At 37.3% G+C, this 26349-nt stretch overlaps 1 protein-coding gene across 1 annotated transcript; it reads right to left on the bottom strand.

The window, feature by feature from the left end:
* Positions 1-3789: 3789 nt before the first annotated feature.
* RCN1 (reticulocalbin 1) lies at positions 3790-22714 on the bottom strand. The gene is made up of 6 exons (XM_032229389.1): positions 22169-22714; positions 15029-15222; positions 12211-12389; positions 9994-10054; positions 6966-7165; positions 3790-6243 (listed from the first exon to the last, which is right to left on the bottom strand). The coding sequence occupies exons 1-6, from the start codon at positions 22408-22410 to the stop codon at positions 6136-6138; spliced, it is 984 nt and encodes a 327-aa protein (XP_032085280.1). The 5' UTR covers positions 22411-22714; the 3' UTR covers positions 3790-6135.
* Positions 22715-26349: the final 3635 nt, after the last annotated feature.

Below are 26349 nucleotides of genomic sequence, written 5' to 3' on the forward strand. Positions count from 1 at the left end.
CTTCTCTTTTTTTCCATTGCTCTCTTCTCCTTAAAGGCCATTCCCATTACATATCCAAGTAATTCCCAACAAAGTATTACTCACGTCAAAATACTGTGTGTTTGGCTTCTTTTAAATTCTGTTTATTCAGTACATTAAAAAATAACCCATGTTCCACAAATGGCAGAAGATATGAGACTGTTTTGCTATTGGAAAGATACAGGTTGATAAATGGAAGAATATAATTTAAAACTAGTTAAACTTAGTGAAATTTATTGACAATAGATATAGCTTAAATAAATAACTGATAATGTTACTAATGTATACAATGTGTAGTGTTATGATGAGTATAATTGGATATGAATATTGAATGGTACCCATGTAAGGAAGATTAGCAATCCCTTTGGATTATACATAAAGGCTAATAATAATAATAAAAAGAAAAAAAAGAACTAAGTTAGATACAATTAAAGTTTTGATTATTAAGGAGGAAATGTTATGATACAGGATATAGTCAAATAAAGGAGGGATAAGAATAACAACGTATATATAGATATGGGTATAACATAAGAAAACTGGATGTAAATTTTAAACAGTGATTTGGAAAGGAGGATTAGAAAACTTCGTTATTAAATATTATGGATGTCTAGCTAGAATAGGACATAAGGATTTAGTGTTAGTGGAGGATTTTAGAAATAGTAATTGAAAGGCCAGTATGTGGTTATGTATTAAATTTTGGTATATTTTATGATGAAGGACGCTTATAGTTAAATGAAAATGGAGATATGATGATGGTGACATGTATAAATATTTGAATTAAAATACTTAAGTTAATATGAATTATATTTGTTGATTGTGGAAGAGATGCACGAAAGTCTTTTTGTAACCAACTGATACACTTTCTATAGCATGTAAAGAAGGATGTTGTATTTGTTTTAAATTAAAAAAAATTAAAAATATTTTTAAAAAATAACCCATGTTCGTGTTTTGAATTAGATCTAGTCAGTGGTGGGATTCAGCCAGTTCACTCCACTTTGGGAGAACCAGTTGTTAACTTTCTGAGCAGTTTGGTGAACTGGTTGTTGGAAGAAATCATTAGGGCAGAGAACCAGTTGTTAAATTATTTGAATCCCACCACTGGATCTGTTCTAGTATTAGAGCTGAGGTGATGTGTTTGAGTGGGTCCTTTGGCACTCATCAATGTGGATGAATCAATACTTGGAGTAAAGCATCATCCTATATATTCCCATTCAGAATATTGTGAATTACATTTCTCTTGCCTTCCACTGGACATATTACAGGATCTTTATAAAACAAAGCTGTATTGTGATAGATGAGCCAAGGTGGCGCAGTGGTTAAATGCAGCACTGCAGGCTACTGCTAGATCAGCAGTTCAGCGGTTCAAATCTCACCGGCTCAGGGTTGACTCAGCCTTCCATCCTTCCGAGGTGGGTAAAATGAGGACCCAGATTGTTGGGGGCAATATGCTGACTCTCTGTAAACCGCTTAGAGAGGCCTGAAAGGCCTATGAAGCGGTATATAAGTCTACTGCTATTGCTATTGATTAGTGTTTTAAATGAAAGTGTACTATATAAAATGGAAACTAAAGCTTACTTTGGATCACCCAGAGTGATTTGTAATAGATAGGGAACAGATATCTCCAATATGCCCCACCGCCCACCCCCCAAATCGCTTATACCACTAGAATTCATAATGGGATTTGTTTTAGGTGGCTTTTAAACATTTTTATTTTATCGTATAATTTTCATCCAGAAAGAGTCTGTTAATGGATGTTGGTATCATGGCTCTGTGAGATGTGTGCTCTGACTACAATTGCTAGGGATTAATGGCATAGGAGTGCCACATTTAAAGCAAATACATCTAACTCTCATCTGAGATACTGTGCAAATCACACATTATCTCTCGGTTTGTGTATGCTTATCTTGTTGCAATATAAGTCGCAGCTGCATGATAATATTAAATAGGGTAAATATGCACAAAATGTATATTTTGTCATTAAATATATGCAGACGTATGTCATTTGGGAAATGTTTGTTAAAAATAATGCTGAAAGTATGTTTATACATATGTAGTGCTGTACAGGTGCATTATGGGCTGTATGTTTTCAGAATACTTTGTATTGCTCTGGATTATGTCATTATATTATATTATATTATATTATATTATATTATATTATATTATATTATATATTAATGAAGCATATATGAAACTAATGCAAGCCAGATATAGAGTGATCTGGATAATGCACCAATATATCCTATCATCAAGGATTATTCTGGTTGAATTAGAGTTACCAGATATGTCCCCATGTCCATTGTCCAGCAGGCACAGCCTTAAAGTCAAATATTGCTTTATGCCTCAATTCTTACAGATACATCTACCTATGCTAATTCTGTCTGTAATATATGAAGTGACAAAACATTCAGCCTTTTGTTACTGAAAATAAAAGACCAGAACACATTCTCTTCAGCAGCCAAAAGTGAGATAAGCAAGGATTAACATCAGGCAATCAGGTGGAAAACAATACCTTAATCAGGGAACTACCAAGGAGAAAACCACACAGCCCCACCAAAACTGGCTGGGCAAACAACTGTATATAAATGGGCAGTAAGCACTATGCTGACTCAGGGATGATGTTACCTAGTTGGGTAATGAAATGTCTGCAAGCAAATAACCAAGCTTAGAAAGCATTGAGGGTTCCACAGGTTACTATGTATTATCCATAAGTGGAACATGAAGTTAAAGGTAAACAGATGAGAAACACTGCAAGTTTGTCTACATTGAATGCCTTCTCTTACAAGGTTTTATGAAAATTATTTCAAGTATAGCATCTACAAATTAAAAAGAGCCCTTCTTTGGACATTTTATTTGCTGTCCTTTCATTTCATTATATTAAAAATGGAAAACGCATTAAAAACACAATAAAAAACTTCAAAAATATAATCAGATGTTAACTCCTGAACAGTAATAAAGGGTGCATTGTTTTAATTCCAGTAGCAATTTATTCTATAATATGTCCTCCCATTGCAGAGATAACCATTGATATCAACCACAAGAATGAACAGCAGACTAACACAAGAGGTTGTTGTCCCTTAAAATAGCCTAAACTGTTCAGGCTTTATACACCATTACGAACACTTGAAGAATTTTTTTTGAATATTTTCAGAGGCGGTTGTTAACCAGTGATATTCTTCAGGTGATGATTATATAGAACTACTCACCACCCATGCTGAAATATTGTGCCAGGGGCAATTTCCAGACTATCTTTAAGGGTCTGCTCACAATACCATTTAAAACAATGAAAAACATGAGACTACTAGTACTTGTATCACTAAAGTCAAGGTTCTCTTCCATGTAGAGATGTACTTGATTTATGCAAAAGCTCATAAAGGACAAGAGCAGTGCAACCAGGCATACTCTATCTCCTAAGTAACATTTTTTATGCAAAGACTAGTGACTCTAGATGGGCCGTGTGAAGTCTGTCTGTCCGTCCATCCATCCAGTGGCGGAGTGGTTAGAATGCAGTACTGCAGGCTAACTCCATGCTCACTCCAGGAGTTCAATTCTGAGCGGCTCAAGGTTGACTTAGCCTTTCATCCTTCCGAGGTCAGTAAAATGAGGACCCAGATTGTTGGAGGCAATATGCTGAATCTGTAAACTGCTTAGAGGGCTTTAAAGCGCAGTGAAGAGGTATATTCAGAAAGTCCAAGTGCTATTGCTATTGATCTATCTTCTATCCATTCAACCAACCAACCCATTTACATAAACAAATACATTTGCATCTGTAGCAATTTGCCAGAAACTTTATTCCATGTACACATTTGGGAGGGGCAGGGTTTCAAGTAAGTAAACATAGGACAAAAGTTCCAAATAAACTGTTGTTTACTTATTATCTGTGATCACAGTGAGTTGTCTCTCTCTTTATAACATTATGAATTTACTGGTGATGCCCGTAAGAATAAGCTCAGCGTCTATAGAGTATAATATAAAAGCATGGAGATAGTCCTTATATAAAAACAAAGCTGTGTGTGCAGTATTTTCTCTATCCTGTAGGACAGTGTTTCTCAACCTTGGCAACTTGAAGATGTCTGGACTTCCAACTCCCAGAATTCCCGATGCTGGCTGGGGAATTCTGGGAGTTGAAGTCCAGACATCTTCAAGTTGCCAAGGTTGAGAAACACTGCTGTAGGAGAAATACTAATTGGAAATGGCCGACACATGTGGGGCTTTAAGACAATGAGCGTTAGCCATTAAGGCAATTTGGTAAGTCCTAATAACAAAACTGCATGCATGCTAATTCTTAAAAACATTCTCTGAATTGAAGAGATGTCTTTGGTATGTCATGACATCACCATAATAAAAGCATTTAGTTAATGGAAGATCTATGTCACAACAGTGTGCACAGAGAACCTGCAGATATAAAAATCCATTCATGAAGAAAAAAATCTGAAGTACTGTAACTGGTGAGAAACGCACAAAATGGATTTCTATATTGCGGGAATGAATCATTGTTTCCAGCAATTAATACTTTCTCATACTAAGAAGATAAATTATATTATATGACATAGTATTACCATAACATTTTGTAGCATTTGTCATAATTGGATTTTAATGATATTACCGAGACAAACATCTCTGAACAGTCAAGCTCCATTAAAATCCTTTTTGATTGATTGATTGATTATGCTTAGGCAAAGGTTTGATTTAATTAATTAATTAGTGTTTCAAGTTAAACCCAGCACCCTTGGTCTATTTTAGTTACTTGAGTAACTAAAATAAGCATCCTGAAAATTTATCAAATGCTTCAAGATTGCTGTAGTTGGAATTTTTGTTCATTCCTATTCCTAAATATAACTTCAAGAATTTAACTCATAAGAATTTAAAGAATTTTTTTAAGTTCATAAATTTTGTTGCATTTTTCCATTATTCTTTGGTTCCAAAGATTAATATCTTCCCAATCCAATGTTCTTCAGCTGTATTATACTTGCAGCTTCCAGAAATCCCAAACAAGCATTATGATTGTTCGAAAATTCTGAGAATTGAAGCCTGAAAATGAAGAACTTGGCATGGGCCAGAGGAGAATATGCAAGGACAAAGGTGTTTGATTATGTCTATTCCCAAAGAATTTCTTCACCATGGTACAGCATCATGTTGTATGAACCATATATTTAGTAGTATTTCCCCAACAATGTCACTCTTTAAAAACTGTTTTAATCACATGCTGCATTTGCTACATGACATATCTGGTCTGCAATAATTTAGATGACCACTAGTTGGCAGCAGAGAAAAAGTATGGACCCTTGCATGTCATCCATAGGCATTATGAGTTGTGTAACTTTCTAAGATCAGATCTTGGTTCTGAGTAGAGACCTATCACTGAAAACCTGAGCAATGCATTCTGATGATAGTATACTTCATGTGATGTAACCTTACATGATGCTTCTACCACTTCATTATACATGAGATAAAACATTTGAAACATTCTGATATAAAAGAAATCCCTACATGGCAGGGATGAAAGCCAAGCTTTTTGACTACCATTGGTCACGTGGATTGGGAATGAGTTGTACCGCAAAAACAATTGATAGACTCCATGTTCTTTGAAATATGGGGGGTTTCATTATACCCGGGTGTCAAGCTGGTGGCCCACGGGATACATGCGTCATGTGCAGGCCACACCCACGATGGGAAAAAGTCATGTGACAGTAATGTGACGCAGAGAGTTTGACACCTGTGGACTATACCATGAAAGAGCACTGAATTATTCAACTCTCCACACATAGTATGATGTTGTACATGTTAAGTAGTAAGATTGGAGGCTGTTTATCTTACTCTGTTACTCTGTTTCACAGGTTAAATCTCACTGATTTTAGTGATAAATCCAAGGTTACAAGATTGAAGTGAAAGTATGTCAACCTACAAATGGAAAATGTGCTCCCCAAGTTACAATGAATTCATTAAAATATGCATTTAGAAGAAGTGACATCTGTGGCATTCAATGGTATTAACAGAATTGCTTTTTTGTTAGAAATATATACTGGTGCAAAATTAATTTGCCATAATGACCATTGTTATTCTGGTCATCTACAGGCAACTCAGACAAAAGTCTCTGATATATTTGCTTTTCAAAAAACATTATAGCTCATCATGATTCTTTGTGAGATCTTCTCCATAATTTGTAGCTTGACTTCCAACAAACATGTTCCAATTATCTAGAATCTCTTGTTTGGTTAACTTCTGATCCTGCAAGGGGGGGAAAAAAAGCTGGTTAGAAAAACAGCTACAAATATTCAGTTCTAATTACATAGCTTTAATGTATATCTAAAAATAAGATCTGTATATGTATGTATATTCACATACACATAAATACACAGACACATACAAAACTACTTAGTTCTATGAAAAATGATTATTCAAAAATCATAAGCTGCAGACAATCATTAGCTGCAGATAAGCTGCAATAATATCAACAGTCCCTTTTTAATGTTGCTCTAAAATGCTTGTTTCCATGATGAAAATTTGGCCTACATAACCCAGTTGTCCTGAGATTGATTATATTCTGCTACTTTTGTAGGTATTTCTGGGTATTTCTTTCCTCTGAGACCTGCAAATGTACCAAGGATTCAGCAGAAGATCAACAGGAGGGGCCCTATACACAGCTATGTTCCTAGTCAATTTTGTGCCTCTTTGTTTTAAAACTCCAAACTCTGGTATAAGAATTTGGATTGGTATTTATTTATATTTTTCTCTAAATCCCTTTATATGCGACCCTCAATGCTTCCGGCCATATAAAAAAAACAATATACAAAAAAGAGGTGTCAGTAGGCATTTGCTTGTAAAAGTACCAAAACAATTTGAAAAATAAATTGTTGGTGTGAAAAAAATAATCTAAAACTTGCTTCCTTGATTTGAAGAAAACACTTATAAGCTAACGTGACACCTGTGGGGGAAAAAACCCTAAATACCTTATCTGCATCTGATTCATAAACTAAATGCCTTGCTTCGGCTTGTGCATGATCATAATCTTTTGGAAGAATCCAGTGTCGAATTTCTTCTTTATCCATTTTTCCATCCTTGTTTAGATCTCGAAAATCTGCAAATTGTTCACGTTCTGTTACCACCCAATCTGGTTCAGGTCCCCCATCTTCATGTGCAAACATGTCAGCTGGAAACAAGAAATATTATGTTAAACTGAGTTTTTGTACTAGAGAAAAGACGTATCCTACCTTTATTTATTTACTGTATTTCTATACAGACATATTTCTCAATGATTCATGATTATACAAAATCAAATGCATTATAGTCACCCAAAATATCAGTATGAAAATCCAACCAATAAAACCACATAAATCAAGAAGACAATAGACTTCCAATGAAGCTTATATGAACAGGTGCCAAATGATTAAAATTAAATAGATGTACAAGACTATGAGATAGTTGTTAGGCTAAATGTAATTTCAGACTTTTTAAAAAAATTACCTCCTTTCCTTCCCTCCACATAACTCAGCACCTACTGAACCCAAACTTCTTATAATAGATTTATTCATGGGGGGGGGGCATACTCTTCAAAAGAAAGAAAAACACCAATCAACCTGATCCTGAAGAGTTGGAGACATTAAAACCCAGAGAAACCAACATTAAAAGAACTCTAGGTTGGAAAAATCATATGAACTGTATGTAGGCAACTTATGGTAAATGCATTAGATGCAATTACATCTCATAACATAATTTTCCATCATTTCCTTTTCTCCTGGTTTAGTGCTACATCTTCATTAATACTGACTGTAGTTTGCAGAAATTGGAATCAGCTCGTAAGGTGGGAGAAAATTTGTTTTAGAGCCAGTTAAAAATTCAAGAGTTAGATGTGGACTTCTGCACCAGATAGGAGGGATGGGGGGAAGAGACTTTTGTGTAATGATTCTCAGAATCCACTTTGCATATGCTCTTATGTTATTTGCATTGTGGCTTCACACTTCTTTTATCGTCATGCAGCATTTTACTGCTCTTGAATTGATAATGTAACTGCTACTTGAAGGACAACCCAGAAATCCATGTATATGCTTAAATATTTCACACATTCTGTAAGTCACCTTTCTCCTTATTTGCTTTTCTGATTTATAATCATAACTATATCTAACAAAAAAAAGTGGCCTTCATTTAAGTCATCAGATAACATGAAAGAGGCTGAGCTGATAAGGGGAAAGTGCCATTTAATACATAATTAAAATTGCATTTGTTTAGAGATAACTTCTTCTGCACGGTATATTAAAATATAAAATAGTTCACACAAAATCAAGATAGCGTCTGCAACTGGGATTACAATGCAGGTAGTCCTTGACTTACACCGGTTCATTTAATGAGTGTTCTAAGTTATAATGGTACTGAAAAAAAGTTATGACCATTTTTCACATTTATAATCATTGCAGCATCCCTGTGGTCACATGATCATAATCCAGATGCTCGGCAACTCATATTTATGACAGTTGCCGTACCCTGGGGTCGTGTTATTACCTTTTGCAACCTTCTGACAAGCAAAGTCAATGGGGCAGCCAATTCATTAACAACCCTGTTAGTAACTTTATAAAACTCACTTAACAAATGTTTCACTTAGCAACAAAACTTTTAGGCTCAATTGTAGTCGTAACTCAAGGACTACCTGTACTGCCCACTTTATGCGTGCTGCACATATAAAACAAGTAGCGTTGTAATTGTGCTGCCACGCTTGCCCCTTTCTGCTCCTTCCCAAATATTAAAAGATTCTATTCTCACCACATCTTCAAAACTCTGTTTATATTTCTACTTTGGTTTATGCTGCTACGCCTATGCTACTTCAGTGGGCTTATTTACAAGCCTGGGTATTGCATCTTCTTGCATCTTTTGTCTGATGGAAAATAACGTTTTTTTAAATAAAATAGGAGAATGCTGATCCCTTTTCTTACCTACTGAATATCTTCTAAGACTAAAGAAGTTAGAAGAGTCACACTTTCCTGTTACACAATCCAACCACTTTCTTTTATGCTACCTTTAGAAATCTGACTAGAAAAACAGCCTAGAGCAACTCCGCATTTTCTTTCTGCCAGCCAAAGTCTCTGTGGATAACATCAGAATCAAACAAGCTGAAGGAATAGAAATCACCAGGAATTTTAGAGAAACAACAATCAGCTTTGTGGAACTTAGTGGTTTTTAGTGAGGCTTTAGCTATATTCATTCATAGGAAGTACCGGTACCTCTTCATTAAATTTCCTTTTCATTTCTTTGCCCTAAGCACTAAGTACTCCAAAGAGGAACCATTGTTGCTTTGAAAAAACAAGACGACTTGGAAATCAAACAACACTTGGAAAAATGAGTTAGGAAAGCTAAGGTATTCATGTTTGGTGGACATGAATAAAAGCTAAAAGAAATGGATTCAAATACAAACTTTGATATAGAGGATGGTAAAGACTGGTATTCAATTGAAGTCAGAATTTAGGACTAATGGGAGAATAGTTAGAAAAATATTATGGGAGATTATTTCAATATATGATTAGTGTAACATGATTAATACATACACCAAGATGGAAAGATTCAACATTGTCCATAATGGAAGAATGATTGGTGAAGTTGACATATTTTGCTGAAATGGATAAATTGTTTTTTTTTATTAGAGAAAAGAAATTATCTACAATTATTGGTGAGTAGAACTATCTTATGGATATTTTGCAAGAAATTATAAAAATGAGCTTTTGATTTATGTCTTTGAGGATTAAAGAGGATAGATTATAAAAAAAAGGAATACGATTCTTTATATATTTTTACTTCTTTCTATTTTTATTCAATTTTTTCTCTTTTCTTGAACTTTTTGCTTTTTCTTTTATTTCTCTTTTTCTTTTTTCTTTCTTACATAATATTACTTTGTATTAGATTTCACTTTAAAGGTTTCAGTAAAAATCATATATTTATACAAAAGAAACAATATTTATAACAAATAGTACAATTCTCCATGCCATGGCATACCAATGTATTCATCCTGATCCACAAAACCATCTTCATTTTTGTCTATGTCCTCCAGTGTTTCCTGTCACAATAAGAGGAAAAAAGCTGTCAGTATAAAGATGCCTAGTTTTTTCTGCAAACTGCTTATAAATCTTTCATTTTCAGCTGTCCTTTTACATCAGCATCTCCCAATGTGAAGCCCTCCAGTGGTCTTGGACTTCCATAATCTTCAGCCAGCCTGGCCTATTGAGTGCTTGCTAGGAATTATGAGAGTTGACATCTAAAATTATTTGGAAAGGAACAGTCTGGGAAAGGCTGTTTACACCAAGAGCAGTAGAGCCTTTTTTTAAATCAAACATACAACAAACGTGATGTTATATTATCTAAATATTTTTTTCTGAACATACATGCAAGGTATGTTTTACCTTAGAACCTTCTTTATGCACAGGAATTGGCTACAGGAGCTTCTGTAATATTTCTCTGGAGGTATCATTTATATGAAAATATCTGAACTTTCAAAGGTTGCTTAGTCAATTAAATACCAGGTCATTAATAAATCAATGTGACTAATAATATTTTAAGCTTTCAAGTTAGGAATAGCAAAACAGTTTCTAAGCCTCAGAAATAACAATAAGCCTGTGGTTCAGTACATACAGTAGGAAGAGCTTAAGCCCAAATCTCAATATCTCAACACCACCACCACCCCAAAAAAAGAAAACTGGAAACCAGGAAATTTTGGAAACTATAGTCAACAGTTGGACGACATCAGGCTGGAGAAAGCTGGTCTTGACATCACTTAGTTGGGCCAATGGCTGACTATGCCTAGTTTGACATCACACACTGGAATATTTTTTATTTCAGTGGTTCTCAACCTGGGAGACCCCTGGGAGGTCATGATGACATCATAGGGGTCCATGTCGGCTTGAAGATTGATGATTCATGGCCACAAAATGTATTTAAAGGAAGTCTGTAGTCAAGAAATAGTTGACAACCACTGGTTTATTTGATTTTGTTAAATATACCGTGTTTCCTCCAAAATAAGACAGGGTCTTATTTTCTTTTGACCCCTGAAATAAGCACTTGGCCTTATTTTCGGGGAGGTCTTATTATTTTTTTTCAGGTGCAGGAGGCGGTGAGCGTGGTCACCTCATGGCTGCTGCTGTGCTGCAATATTTTCAGGGAGGGCTTATTTTGGGGGGAGGGCTTATTTTAGCGCTTGCGCTCAAAAGCTCAATTGGGATTATTATCCGGGGAGGTCTTATTCTCAGGGAAACAGGGTAATAGTCTGAAATCAGCCAACTGTTTAATCATGGTTAATTGAGTAAGCTACAAATGATGCTTAACATATGTGAATTATACCATAATAAGGCACTGTCTTCATTTCTTATAAAGGAAAATTATGCCATAGTAAGCAGCCACCCGGATTTCTACAGTTAATTTGAAGGATCATGAAAACAGCCCAGCTCTATAGCACTCAAGCAACAATGGGCCTGTAATGTGTCAAAAATAGGCGGCAAAGGATTGGCCATTGATAAATGGGGATAAAACACAAAGTTTGCATTTTTATGACTTTCAATGGATGCTATTTTAAAACATTTAACACAAGCATTTTTTTCTCAGTATTGTTGCTTTAGCATGTGATAAAATCAAGGATTTATTGAATACTTCAATAAGGCAATATTCATGGCAAAATGGGTCCATGTCCGAGGTGGTATTCAGCAAGTTCTGACCAGTTCTGGAGAACCGGTAGCAGAAATTTTGAATAGTTCGGAGAACAGGTAAATACCACCTCTGACTGGCCCCACTCCCATCTATTTTCTGCCTCCCTAGTCCCAGTTGATCAGGAGGAAATGGGGATTTTGCAGTAACCTTCCCCTGAAGTGGGGTGGGAATGGAGATTTTACAATATCCTTTCCCTGCCATGCCCACCAAGCTACACCCACAGAACCGGTAATAAAAAAAAAAAATGAATCCCATCATTAGTCCATGTATGTGACTCTGTTTGCTACCTTGCTACTAAACAAACCTCATATAGAATTAATCGAGACATAAGAGGGAACACCAAAATTTAGGAGAGAAGCTACTTTTTAGCCGCCTAATTCCTAAAAACAGCTTTCCTTCTGGATGAAAAGAACAGTAATTACTGTCTAGGAAACCTTGAAAGATGAAGAGGTCATTTTCAAGCTGATGTAATAAAGAGAAGCCCAAAAGAATAAGGGTGGCTTTGCCATAGCTTACTAGAACAACAATGTCTTTCATATGCTCAAACTCCTCCGGGTGAAGGAAAGCAGTGAATTCCTCACGAGTTGCTTCTGAATCACCATCCAGATCAGCTTGTTTGAATCTTCTTTCATCTCTGGGCAGCATTTTCTTAAAATTGTGTTGCTCTGTGACATCTTGGAACTCTTTGGAATGCTCTATAGAAAAATGAAAGTATTAGACTAAGATGAACCAAACTAAGATTGCAGGAATAATTAACACCAGAGTGCTTCATCCAAGAATGTACATCTCTAAATCTCCCCTATATAAGACGTACATCCAGTATAGTATTCTGTATATGGCAATTCTTCCACTAGATCTTTCAACCTACTGTTGTACATACACACATAGCTCCATATTCTTCAAATAAAAAATATATAATTCTTTTCTTAGCCCACAATAAAAACCACAGCATTTCGTATTTACTAGAGACTCTTTGACAAAGCTATGTATCTGCATTCCTTTCCCATCATTATATATACCGTATTTATCGGCGTATAACACGCACCGGCGTATAACACGCACCCCCCATTTTAACACAAAAATTTGAGTAAAAAATTTTTTCATTAAAAATAAATGACTTGGAAGCTCGGAACTTAATGTTGGATTAAAATTTATAACATTAGAACATGAATTATAACATTAACTCCTCTTAAAAGGCAAATATGAAATGAAAAAACACCTCTTTGAGCAAAAAAACTTAATCAGAATCACTGCTTTTTGGAAAACCAAAAACCTCTTCCTCATCTTCACTCTCTCCCTCTTTTTTCCCTTCCTTCCCCCTTCCTCTTGCCTATCAACTTCATCCTCTTTGTCTTTCTGCTCTTTCCCTCTCTTCCCCTTTTCTTCCTACCTCCTTCCTTCTCCCTCCCTTCTTCTTTTTCTTCCTTTCTTCTTCCATCTTCCTCCTTCTCCTTCCATTCTTTCTCCTTCCATCCATCTTTTCTCCTTCCATCTTCTCCCCCCCTCCCTTCTTCTTTTCCTCCCCCCTCCCTCCTTCCTTCCTCTCCTTCCCTTTCTCACACACAGGAAGGGGAGGGGGGCTATCTAGTCGCTTTCACAGCATAATTTCTTTATCTAACTTTTAAAAAACAGTGTGCAAATCAAACGAGATTTTCGTAACCTGCGAAGCACCAAGTTATATTATGTTGTTACAAATTCGCAGCTACTCCATTCTTTCTGATAGGGAACTACATTTCCCAAGATGCCTCAGGTCCTCAAAGCGCTGAACGCAGCTTTGCAATTGACTCCAGCGAGGCCTGGCAGCCGCCGGCTGGGGTGGTTGTCAGGGCGATGCGGAGCGGACGCGCCGTTTGTTACTGCTTCCAGCAATCAAGACGGAGAAGGGAAGCGACTGAAACGGACGCTGGCCTCGCTCTCCTGCTGCGGCTTCTGTTTCAGTAGGGAAGAAAACTTCCTTTCGCTTCCCGAATTTGACTGGGTCCCGGGGCTTCTGCCGGGCGGCAGAAGCCCGGGAAGCGAAAGGAAGTTTTCTTCCCTATTGAAACAGAAGCCGCAGCAGGAGAGCAGGGCTGCTGCCGGCCGTTTCACCTTGCGCAGCGAATTTGACTGGGTCCCGGGCTTCTGCCACCCGGAGTATCGGCGTATAACATGCAGGCAGGGTTTAAGCTTGCAATTTTAGTTTTAAAACTGCGTGTTATACGCCGATAAATACGGTACTATTAGTGTTGCAGCAACTGTTACTTCCATGTGCTTTAAACAGAAGGAAGGTATTGTAAGAGGATTTAATTACCATTTTAGTCCTCAAAGCAATGATATTATGAAAACAGCCCAAGCAGTCCCTTTTCTTTTACACTCAAAAGCACTTGTGCTTTGACATATATGCTTTATCCATAGGAATCTTTACTTGTTTATAACAATGTGCACAGGGCCACCAAGTTGGCCAGAAAACTGATTTGCTTGAATAAGCACATGTAGTCAGAAACAAAGGCTATAGGAACGTTACACCCTCTTTAATGGTACCCATGTCCTCTGGAACTCAAAACTGAATCCAAAGTCCCATTTAGTGATTCATTTACATTTAGATTAAATTGACAAATGCATTTCTTCTTTTCTGTATTCATTTCTTACCTGTGCATCTTGTCTGCCTATATTTACCAAACAAGTGAGTTTCTGCTTTCTTGCAATTTAATCTTGAATACATCAAAGACAAATATGAATAACCTGCAGCCCAGCTGTAGCCCTTGGCTTAATTTCAACTGGTATTTAATATACACACAGGTTGCTTTTCAGAAGTTGTTTTGCATTTGTTTTGGACACATGCTGAATTAAAGCAGGATACTTCAGGGATATTTGGAATCTTTCTGCTCCAACATTTCAAGTACTCTCAGATATATTTTGTATCAAATTTATCATAAATGTAAAATGCCAAAATAGAGCTAATAAGATCTAGGTTTGAACTAAACTGTTGTTTCTTACCAGAGTTTACTAAATATTTTACTTCCAGTCATACTATTCTGGAAAAGAACCAAAAAGGAATATACCCAAAATTGTTCTATAAGCCTTTTTAGAAACAATGGTAGAATTCAGAATTTCTGATGATGGTGCTTTGTGTGTTTTTATTCCAATATTTTCCAAAAGTCCAAGAACTTAATTCACTATGGGAATTATATTACTCTCAGGTATTTATTTTTTTTAGCACTAGGTAGTTATTAGGCTAATTTTCCATCCATCCACCATTTATTCTGGCTCTGTTGCATCTGAATTAGGTTCAGTTTTATGGCTGATAAATGTAAAGAAATGCAGCTGAATTACTATATGTCTAGAATTTTCTTACCTAAGTAGTAGCCATATGATGCTTGTTTGTATTCTTCCCATGAAATTTTATTGTCTTTATTGAGATCATAATCCTTCCAGACCTTAGCCACATTTTCAAAGATGTAACGTTTCTGTACTCTTTTAATCCAATTTTTCAGTTCTTCTGTTGTGATAAAACCATCTTTATCATCATCGATCCGATCAACAATTTTTCTGAGATAAAGGGGAAAGTAATCAGATTATTAGAATATTGGTAAATATGCTTCAGAATTTGCATTACTATCCATATAATCCTAGGCAACTGTTCCACAAATTGTCATGCCAGTTACATTTGCTTAAAGTGAATCTTCTGAATGGGAATCACAGTGATGCCTGTCTAAAGCTGACATGATGCATTTTATCTCTGCTGTTTAGCACTGCTGTTTGCACCAACAAATTATTCATGCATATCTGTCCTCCAGTCCAGATCACATACAAACATCCAAATCAGTATCTGAATTATAGTAAAATATAGTTGAGCAATCCATCCAATCCTTTATCATGGCCTTTCCAATATGGTCATTTCCAAATCTGTTAGATCACAATTCCCTCATCTATTGCCATCAAGGAAGGATTCTGTAACCACTAATACCACAATTATGAATATATGTTATATGGAGCAGAGTTTACACTCTTACAGAAAAATATACTATATGCTTATATCAGACAGCACAAAGAAAGACACCCCAAAATATAATTTAGGACAGAAAAATATATATATTGCATAAAAGTATAGTGATCATACCACCATAAACAGCAACTTAGTTCCACATTTACACAGATTTATGTAGGGAGCTAAAAGTCAAAAATTCATTAAGAGAGATAGGCATCCATGAAAAGCCATGTTGATGTCAAAATGACCGTTCATGGATTTTGTCATCACACAAACGATGCAAAAATATACAGGCATTCCAAAGTATGATACAAATATGCAAGTCACAGTATTTACATGATGTTTGGCATGTCATCATGTGTTTCCCTTTTGTAGTCCCTAAGTCAACTCAAAAACAAAAAGAAAACAGGAGAAAACAGGAAATAAGAAGAAACAGTGCAGTAACTCAACTCAGTAAGCTCTTCCATTCTTTCATCATGGTAGCTAAAAAGCAGCTGAAGTGATTAAATAGGACCTTGATCTTTGAGCATATGAAAACTGATTTTCACCAAAAATGTGGCTCTACCAAACTCAATTTCATTAAGTACTGCATCAGGGTTGTTTTTGGCCTTGGGGGTTGGGGTGGGCATGGACAATATGATATCACTTGTGTCGGGGGCGCCTGTGGTGGCCTGAACGTTCTGCCATGAAAACAACTTCCTGGGCCCCATTTTCAGCTGTTACTGCCTCCTGCAGCCCTCTGCCAGTAAAAACAGAGCTCGGGGGGGGGGGCACATGGGACAGCTGTGCATAGCCATCCCGAGCTCCATTTTCACTGGCAAAGGCATCGCGAGCCAGTCCTTCGCTGTTTCCAGGGCAGCCCCGTGGGCCAGATCTAAGCACCATGTGACCAAGATCCGGCCCGTGGGTCTTGAGTTTGACACCCCTGCTCTAGACAGTTTCTAAGAGGCCACTGAACAGATAAAGAACCCACAGATAGCCATACAGTTAGAAGTAAACAACCTGCTATCTCTGCTTATGTAACAAATGATACTACTCACAATTTGTAATCGGCCCCAAGATGTGTAAATATTCTGCAGCTTATCCTCAGTTTTCCTGATTGCTGCCACCGGACTGTTCATCTCTTTTACCTTCCCTAAGATGGAAAATAGTCCTCTAACAAGTTTGTTAGCTAATTTGTTTGCTAATAGGTAACCCTAACTACAGTTGCAGCAGATCAAGTGACTAGGAAACTGCAGGTAATTTCCAATTGTTTTGGCAACCATTCGAAGTTAACACAGCACTGAAAAAAGTGACTTATAACCAATCTTCTCACTTACAATCATCGCAGCATCTCCACAGTTAGATGATCAAAACTTGGGCATTTGGCAATCAGCATATCTGTATGATGGTTGTAGCATTATCAGGTCATTTGATTGCCATTTTTGACTGTCCCAAATGATTTCTGGCAAGCAAAATGAATAGGGGGAGCTGGATTTGCTTAACCACCACATAATTCTAACTGCAATAATTCACTTAACAACCATGTCACAAAGATCGTAAAATCAGGTGTGAGTCACTTAATAACTGCTTTGCTTAGTAACAGAAATTCTGTCCCAATTCTTGTCGTAAGTCAAGGACCTACTGCTAGGGTCATGGGAGTAAGATTTTTTTGAAAACCCTAATGTATCCCCAATGCAGATGTAATCTTCATGAAAGCAAATGATACACTTCAGTGTATAATGTCCTCCTTCAAATATATAAACTAGATTTTTATTTTTAAACTCTGTATCTCTTTGGTAATTTTTAAATTATCTGATGCAACAATATCGCTCCATTCTACCAGGGACACAAAGACAGTATACAAAGCCCTCTCTCCTGCAATTGTTCCCCACTGCAACAAACCTGTGAGGCTCAATGGCTGAAAAAAGAACTGGTCCAAAATCATTGAGCAAGCTTCCTGTCAGCCTCTACTTTGCTTGCTTGCTATTGGCTGCCATAGAAACGGGGAGGGTGGGGGCTTATGGTATTTGGGAAGGGAACTGCATGATACTGGACGAGTTATCAGGAGGGGGGTTGAATCTCACCATCTTCTGCGCATGCTGATGGCCTGCGTTTGGACTTGGTCAAGGTCAACTGTCTCTGCATACCAACTGAATGAGAAGTTTTGAAGATGCAACTCACATGACACTTTAGGGAGGTGAAGATTGGTTATTGGGTTGGGGTGCAAGATTGGTTATTGGGTTGGGGTGCATGGTGGGAGGGTGCTGGGTAAACGTTTGATATATACTTGTTTGTGGCTTTTTGGCTCAGATCTTGCTTTTCTTTCGCTGCTATCTTTCCATAACCAGTAAAAGTATCTTTAATTCCACAAGCAATGGAGTTGGAAGTTTTCTTTCTTGGTTATTGATGGAGGCATGCCTGACATTTCCAGTATGAATCTCAAACTTTAACCACTCTACCACATTGCCTTATCTATCTGATCTAAGATAACATTATTGTTTCAAGAAATCTTTTCCCTAATTACCTCCACAAGCTATGATTGCATTTTTTTTTTAAAAAAAAAGTTGCATTATTTTGAGTGACCTTCAATCTATTTTTTGAGGAAGGGTCGCATTATTAGCAAATTACATTTCACAGTCTCTGTCTTTACCCATATCTTTTCTTACTCTTTCTTCCCTTTTCACTGTGCCTTTGCTTGCAACTAGAACTGGAAATGTATGCAAGAGATTCTCATTCTCTAGAAATAATCCCTTGTGCCTTCTCCAAGAAAACCTACGTGGCATTTTAAGCCACTCCTCAGACAGTGATTGGGAGTGAGGGAGGAAAGAAGAATGGAGTGACAGCAAAGTAAAAGGCCGTACGTTAACCCAACAGGAGTCAACACCAACTGATGATATCTGACCACTGAATTTGTAGGGATCTGATAATCTAGCATGTTTTAAAAGTACTGATCACATTTCTTTTTCACACATGCATAAATAAAAGTCAAGTTTTGTGGACTGTTGCCTAAGCCAAATAAAATGCAAAAATACAAATTCCAACCCCCTTCCCCATACACAGAGGGATATACATCAGAAAAGAAATCTCTATCTGGATTACAGATTGCATTTGGAGGCTCCAAGGACCCAAAGTATAGTTATACACAAATGAAATCCTAATTTTACAGATCACTTGGTGGGAGAGATTGTCCATTGTTCCTCTTTGTCAATGAAATAGTAGTAAGACAATTATATTACAGTATATAAGTGACGGAAATTCTTCATTTGTACCAATGTAAATGATTTGCATTGATTTCTGCCATTATTTAAATATAAGAATTATGCCCATTGCATCAAAGTCCACTAAACAGAGGTTTAATTTTCCATACACAGCATTAAATGCCAGGCAAACTTTCCAGCGTAATGTTCTCCCAAAAACCTAGTTGTGACTTGCCAAGTGGGCTTGTTAGTGAGAAGCATTCAGCACTTGTCACAGCAAAGAATTTAACTAGGTAACCTTCCACTAACTAGATTTCTATGATTAGACAAGAAGTAATAATTGGAAATAGAAAAAAACTACCATTACTGATAGTAGAATAACCTATTGAAATGTTGTGAAGAAATGTAATATTCAATGGCGCTTATAAACATTAATATAATGGGTAGCCAGTGAAGACAATTATCAATCAATATATTGGCCAGTGCTTGTGAAATCTCTTTCAAAGAAGAACAATGATCTCTAAGACTATAAAGGACCAATTGTCATATAAACAAATATGGCATATTTGTCCACGGTATGGCAAACCTTCATGTTATATACTTGATACTTCTAAATGAAATAAAAAGCAATACAAAGTGAAATTCTATAACTGACTGAATGGATGTAGAATCATTCCCACGATGAAGAACTTTGGCTGGTAGAGAATATGGATTATATGAAGGCTCTCTGAATACTTACTACAGCTTGTCTCAAAGGTATAGCAAGAGTTAGAAGAAGAGCAATGTTTTAATCCAGTTTAAGTCTAGAAGAGGAGAAGAAAATAAACCTCTCTCCTAAACATACGAGCGTAGGAGGCAGAGCAGATGATTGCTTTGCTGTTGTATTCAGAAGCCACTGTGATTACTCAAGTTAGCAACTAGACTTTATACTTCCATCTCAGAATAAAGTAACTTTGTTCTGCACCAAAAAAGGCATACGGAGTTTAGAATGTTTCTCAGGTGCCCAACAGAAAACCAAGTCTTCTGCACCTGCCTCCAGGTACAAGCAAGTAGGGGTGCAAATCATATCAGCTTTGTCTGTACTATATGGATGCTTTGAACACTCATCACTCACCAAGCATAGAAGGAGTGTCAGACTGAAAAGGACAGAAATCATCTGATTCGCCTTTAACTGTGACACTTCTCAATAATGGCAAAAGATCCAATGACATTATCAAACTCTGGGCCCAGTTACTGGAGAAACTATTTGGGTTGAAGTCTAAAGTTGCTCCATCAAACATGGAAGCTCTACCAATTGTGTCCTGACCACATCCTAGGTAGGCATCACCAAAGCACTGTTTTGACACAACTGCCAGGCCTACCCAACACCTTTATTCTATTCATTTACGCATAATTGCTTCTCCTCTCCTCCATCTTAGAAATTAGACTTTAAAAGGGGTTCTAATAACATCAGTGAGAGCTATTTTGAATAAAAGTTGGCAATTCTTCAAGAGAAAGTTACAATGTTAGGTAGGAAAGGCCTTCTCTCCCCTCACTAACACCAACTTGAAGAATCATCCCACAAAGCAAAATTTTCATTTAATTCAGCTGCTGACTTCAACTTCCTCAGCCAACAGCAAAGATTCCCAATTGACACCATGAAATGATGTTCTTCATACAAATGTCATAAAAATATATTTGCACCAGAACACCAGTTACAGCATTTGCATGACATTATGCATGTTTTAACATTTGTCACTCCCTCCAATGGCCATATAATAAGAATTGGGGACGTTAGATGGGATAAAAAACCGAGGAAGAAAAATTAGGTTATATGGGAAGCCATCGCAGACTGTATTTTGCCTAGAGAAAAGCAATTCTCCCTGCCTGCATCGTCTGAAAAGTCAAGTTTATCACAAAGTTAGGCCAGACAAGAGAGCTATTGCTTCATTTATACAAGAGTATAAATTTGAAGAATATTCTCATTCATGCTTAGCCACAGCAAATCACAGGGTAATCTCAAATTTATCTCTCTGGTTTCTCTAATCAGCAGATTTGTCATGAAGATCAAATGGGAAGATTAAACCTGAGAATCTTAGAGAAAAGAGTAATAAATGGGATCCATGGGAACGTTGGTTTGACTTCCTCCTATCTGTGACACACTTCAGTGAGCAAACTGTTCACAAGCTCTGTTATGGTGTCACTATTTTACTTTTGATCTTTCAACTTGTTTTTTAAAGTCCAACGCCACTGAAATGCTTTCCATCAGTTTCTATTTATTAGTTGCTAGGTTTCTTTTCCTGCCTGCCACAACATGAATTGGAAGTGGACACCTGATCAGATTCTTTTGAGCCAACTCCAATGGTGGTTTTTTTTTACATTTGTCATTGTTGCTGTTGCAAAATAATAGGTTTTGCACTACAGATAGTTCTCGACTTACAACCACAATTGAGCCCAGAATTTATGTTGCTAAGTGAGAAATTTGTTAAGTGAGTTTTGTCCCATTTTACGACTATTCTTGCCACATTTATTAAGTGAATCACTGCAGTTGTTAAATTAGTAACACAGTTGTTAAGTGAATCTGGCTTCCCCATTAACTTTGCTTGACAAAAGGTTGCAAAAGGGGATCATGTGATCCAAGGACACGGCAACTGTCATAAATATAAACCAGTTGTCAAGTATCAAAATCTAAATCACATGACCATGGGGATGCTGCTGCAGTCATCTGTGTGAAAAATGGTCATGTCACTTTTTTCAGTGCCGTTGTAACTTTGAATGGTCACCAAATGAACTGTTGTAAGTTGTGGACTACCTGTATATTGTTTGTGGTCCCACTCTGTAAACTTATCCCTCTGCCAACACAATTGTCATGCACTGGATAGATTTCTCACCCATGAAAGACTCTTGTTTCTGCTGCAACAAATTAAGGAAGTCACCCTCCAAAAGTTTTTAAAAAGAGAAAGAGAACCTCTCCTACAACAAACACTTTTATTTCAATGAGCTGCTCCTGGGCTTGAATTTCCCATATGAAACTAGAATTCTGCATACCGCATGATCTAGGAAGAAAACTGATTTTCATTCAAGACGTTGATAGGAACTTTCCCTCCCGCCACGTTACCAAGGCATCATAGTAAGACATTTCTTCGCCTCTTGCAGAGTTGATTTTCGCTGCCGCGCGTTTATCGGGAAAAAGACTATTAAACTTTGACAGCAGAGTGGCTAAACTCCGTCGGCGTACAAAATACTATTATTTCACTGTTGGAGAAAAATCTCTAAATCACCCTTCTTGCCTCGGGGAACGAGGGACCTTTATGCTTTCCAGTATTGGTAAAAATAAGGACCGTCTTACCCCAACCGTTCCTGGCTTTCCTGCGGGCTAAGTTGATCGAAAGTTTTGGCATCATCTTTGCCCAGAAAGGCTTCGTGATCATACTGGAAGCTCTGATTTTCTTCGTGTTGCCGGTTGCCGAGTTCGGGATCGAGACGAACAACTCTCTCCTTTCTGAAAGTGGGGACGCCCAAGGACCTGTTGATGCACAATACTAGCATCAGCCCCACCGTGAGAGAGCGAGAAGTTGTTCCCAGGCTCATGGCTTCTTCCGGCCCAAGGGCGGTTTGTCTCCGATGAAACTTTCGCGTCTCCGATGAAACTTTCGCGTCTCCGATACACGTCGGGAGAGGAACCTTCTTCACTTTAGTAGAGCCTAACACGTGTCTTCTGCTTAGGCTGCCTCCCAGTCCAGCGGATCTCGCCTCTCTCGCGCCACGCGCTCATAAAAACTCAACGCGGGGTCGACCCGTTTTTCCTGCCCCCATTGTACAATCCTGGTCCCGCTGCAAAAGTCTGGCTTTTAAAAGACGCCTATGAATGGCCTAATTTGGACTGGACATTGGATTCCCCTTCCCCTCCCAGCCACTCAGCAACGCGGTTGCAAACGGGTGAAGCTCCGCGCCGTTGAATGGTACGCCTCGCGCGATTGGATAAAAGGAAATGCCTAAGCTGAAAGGTGGAGCCGCCCGACCGCCACGTTTGCAAGGCGGCTCCAGTTTCTGCGGAGGACCAATTGTGAAACTGGCGGGAGGAGGCAGGCTGAAGGAAGAAAAGATTCCAGCGGGAAAGATTCCCAATGCCAACGTGGTGGGGATTGCTACTCTTATTTCTTTCCCCGGAAGAAATGCTTTAGAGTTAATCAGCCTAATGCTAGCCATGTTCATCTGGGAAGCATATTCCTCGGTCACTTTTGACACTCTGTGCCTTGATGGATATCGTATCATCGAGACTGCCTTGAGTTCTTTTGAGTTCAGACATAACATGTAACCAACTGTCAATAAAGGAGAATATTTGCAGCTCAGAGTTAAATGAAGATTCCTTGGTGCTCTCTGAGCTTGGTTGTTTTCTTGCAGATCCAAACTAGGCAACATCATCAGTGCTAGAATAGGCTAAGACTAGCAATTGTTTTTGTTTTTTTTAAACAGAACTTTTTTATTTTTCTTTAAAAAAAAACACAAATATGTCATCATTTGTCAATCATTAAGACATTGAAGTACATTTTTTTTGTTGTATGTGCCCCTCCCTCCCTCCACCCCCCACCCCCCCTCCTCCTCCCCCCCCCCCCGACTTCCCAGAACCCGTACACGGTATGGATTTTTAACTAACACAGTCTAAAATCTATTGAGAAAAAAGAAATAAAGAAATTAATGACATTCTAGATTGACCTTAGCTTCTTCTTACTGAACTGACTTTTGACAGTTTAAATCATTTCTGATCTTAAGCATAGGCTAACTGGAATTTCTTAGTCCCGTATTTATTTTGTATATTGTCAATCCATTTTTTCCAGTCTCGTTTATATATCTCATTTGAATGATCTTTGAGATATGCCGATATTTTAGCCATCTCGGCTAAGTTTGTTACTTTCAATGTCCATTCTTGGATTGTAGGCAAGTCTTCCTTCTTCCAATATTGCGCCACCAACAGTCTTGCTGCAGTTATCAGGTGCAGAATCAAATTGGTCTCTACCACTGTAAAGTCAGTACATATACCTAGTAAAAATAACTGAGGAATAAACTTTATCCTTCTTTTAAAAACATTTTGCATGACCCACCATATTTTTATCCAAAATGCCTTAACCTTTTGGCAGGTCCACCATATATGATAATATGTAGCATCGAGAGAACCACACCTCCAACATTTAGGCTGTACATTCGGATACATAGAAGCCAACTTTTTAGGATCTAAATGCCATCTATAGAACATCTTGTAAAAATTTTCTCTCAGATTTTGAGCTTGTGTAAATTTCACATTTCTTACCCAGATTCTTTCCCATGTATCCAACATTATTGGTTCCTCAATATTTTGAGCCCATTTTATCATACAATCTTTAACTAATTCTGTTTCCGAATCCATCTGTATTAATACATTATATATCCTCTTTATATGCATTAAGCTTTGATCTCTTATTTGTTTAAACAGATTATCCTCAACTTGAATAAAACCAATTTTTTGATCTATTTTCCACCTAGCCTGTAATTGCCCATACTGGAACCATGTTTGAACTACCTTCTCCTCTTTTAATACCTCTAAAGATTTTAATTGTAATACCCCCCTTTCCGAGGTAAGAAGCTGTCTGTAAGTAATTCTGTCCTGTTTTTGTGCTGTATTCATATTTTCAATTGCGTGTCTAGGAATTGCCCACATGGGTATCTTGTCATTTAATTTATATTGGTATTTCTTCCAAACCCGCAATAAAGCATTTCTTAAAATATGACTTTTAAAGTTCTTATCCAATTTTTTGTTGAATAACAGGTAAGCATGCCAACCAAATACCAGATCGTGTCCCTCAATGTTCAATATTCTATCATTGGTTAAATGAGTCCAATCACTAATTACAGATAATGCCACTGCATCATAATATAGTTTTAAGTTAGGTAGTTTCAATCCTCCTCTCTCACGTACATCTTGCATTATTTTCATCTTTACCCTCGGCTTCTTTCCTGCCCACACAAATTTGTTGATACCCTTCTGCCATTCTAAAAGGTTCGCATCTTTTTTAAGTATAGGTAACATTTGGAAAAGAAATAAAAATTTTGGTAAAATGTTCATTTTCACTGCCGCTATCCTACCCAGCAAAGATAAGTGCAATTTCTCCCATTTTTTCATCTCTGTCTGTATGCTATGCCAAAGTGGTTCATAATTATGCTTATATAATTTCCCATTTGAAGTTAAAATGTTAACTCCAAGATATTTGACTTTTTTAACTACCTCACATCCTAGCATCACTCCTAATTCTTCCTTTTGTTTAATATTCATATTTATAGCTAATATTTTGGTTTTTCCTAAGTTTATTTTAAAACCCGACACTTGACCATATTGATTAATCGTATTCATTAAAACCATACTGGATTCCTGCGGTTGTTCCAATATTATGACCAAATCTAGACTAGCAATTGTTGTTTTAATTTTAATTACAAGTTTTGTTTCCTGTAGTCCAGCATTTCTAATAGAATAGAATTAGAATAGAATAGCATTCTTTATTGGACACACAAGAAATTTGGTGCATATGCTCTCAGTGTACATAAGGAGAAAAAAAAAAGACATTAATCAAGAATAAAAAGATACAACAGTGATAGTCAAGGTTACTAATAAGCTATCAAATTAGGAAACAATAAAAACAATATAAATTGGAAAGATACAAACAACATGGTTATAATCATAAGTGGGGAGAGATAGATACTAGGAAGGAAGAGAAGAATAATAGTAATACATTCTTGGCAGTGGTCGGTTGCAAATATTTTTACTACCAGTTTGGATGTGCTCCTGCACGCGTGCAACACTTCTGCACATGCGCAGAAGCATCCGGGTGGGTAGGCGGGACGGCGGGACGTCCTGGTGCCACTACTATGGGTTTGGCTGAACTAGAGCAACCCACCACTGATTCTTGGTAAATTATTGACAGTGTTGTGGGAATTAGTTGCTAAGCAGAGTGATGGCATTCGGCAGGGGGGGGGGACTGTCCCTGTGTCTAGTTGTTCTGGTGTACAGTGCTCCAAGTGTCATTTTGAGGGTAGAAGATGAAACAATTTATGTCCAGGATGTGAGGGGCCTGTAGATATTTTCACAGCCCTCTTTTTGACTTGTGCAGTATATAGATCCCCAATGGAAAGCAGATTGGTAGCAATTGTTTTTTCTACAGTTCTAATTATCCCTTGAAGTCTATGTTTATCTTGTTTGGTTGCAGAGCCAAACCAGACAGTTATGGAGGTGAAGATGACAGACTCAATAATTCCTTACATGCAGAATATTTTGATATTCTGCATGTCAGTTGAATAAATAAGGAGACTGTGCAATCCTTTCTATGTTATGAACTATTGTTCATTCATTCCTTTCCAGAGTAAATAAGAAAATCAAGAATCTCTTTGTGTATTTATGTAATTGTTTGAATTCCTCTGCTACTACACTTTTCAAAACCAACATCCATATGCTTACACTGAATCCATTCTTAGTTTAAAATCTAGAAGTATGATAAATATACA

This window comes from Thamnophis elegans, chromosome 1 (genome assembly GCF_009769535.1).
Source record: "Thamnophis elegans isolate rThaEle1 chromosome 1, rThaEle1.pri, whole genome shotgun sequence".
Taxonomy (NCBI): Eukaryota; Metazoa; Chordata; class Lepidosauria; order Squamata; family Colubridae; genus Thamnophis; species Thamnophis elegans.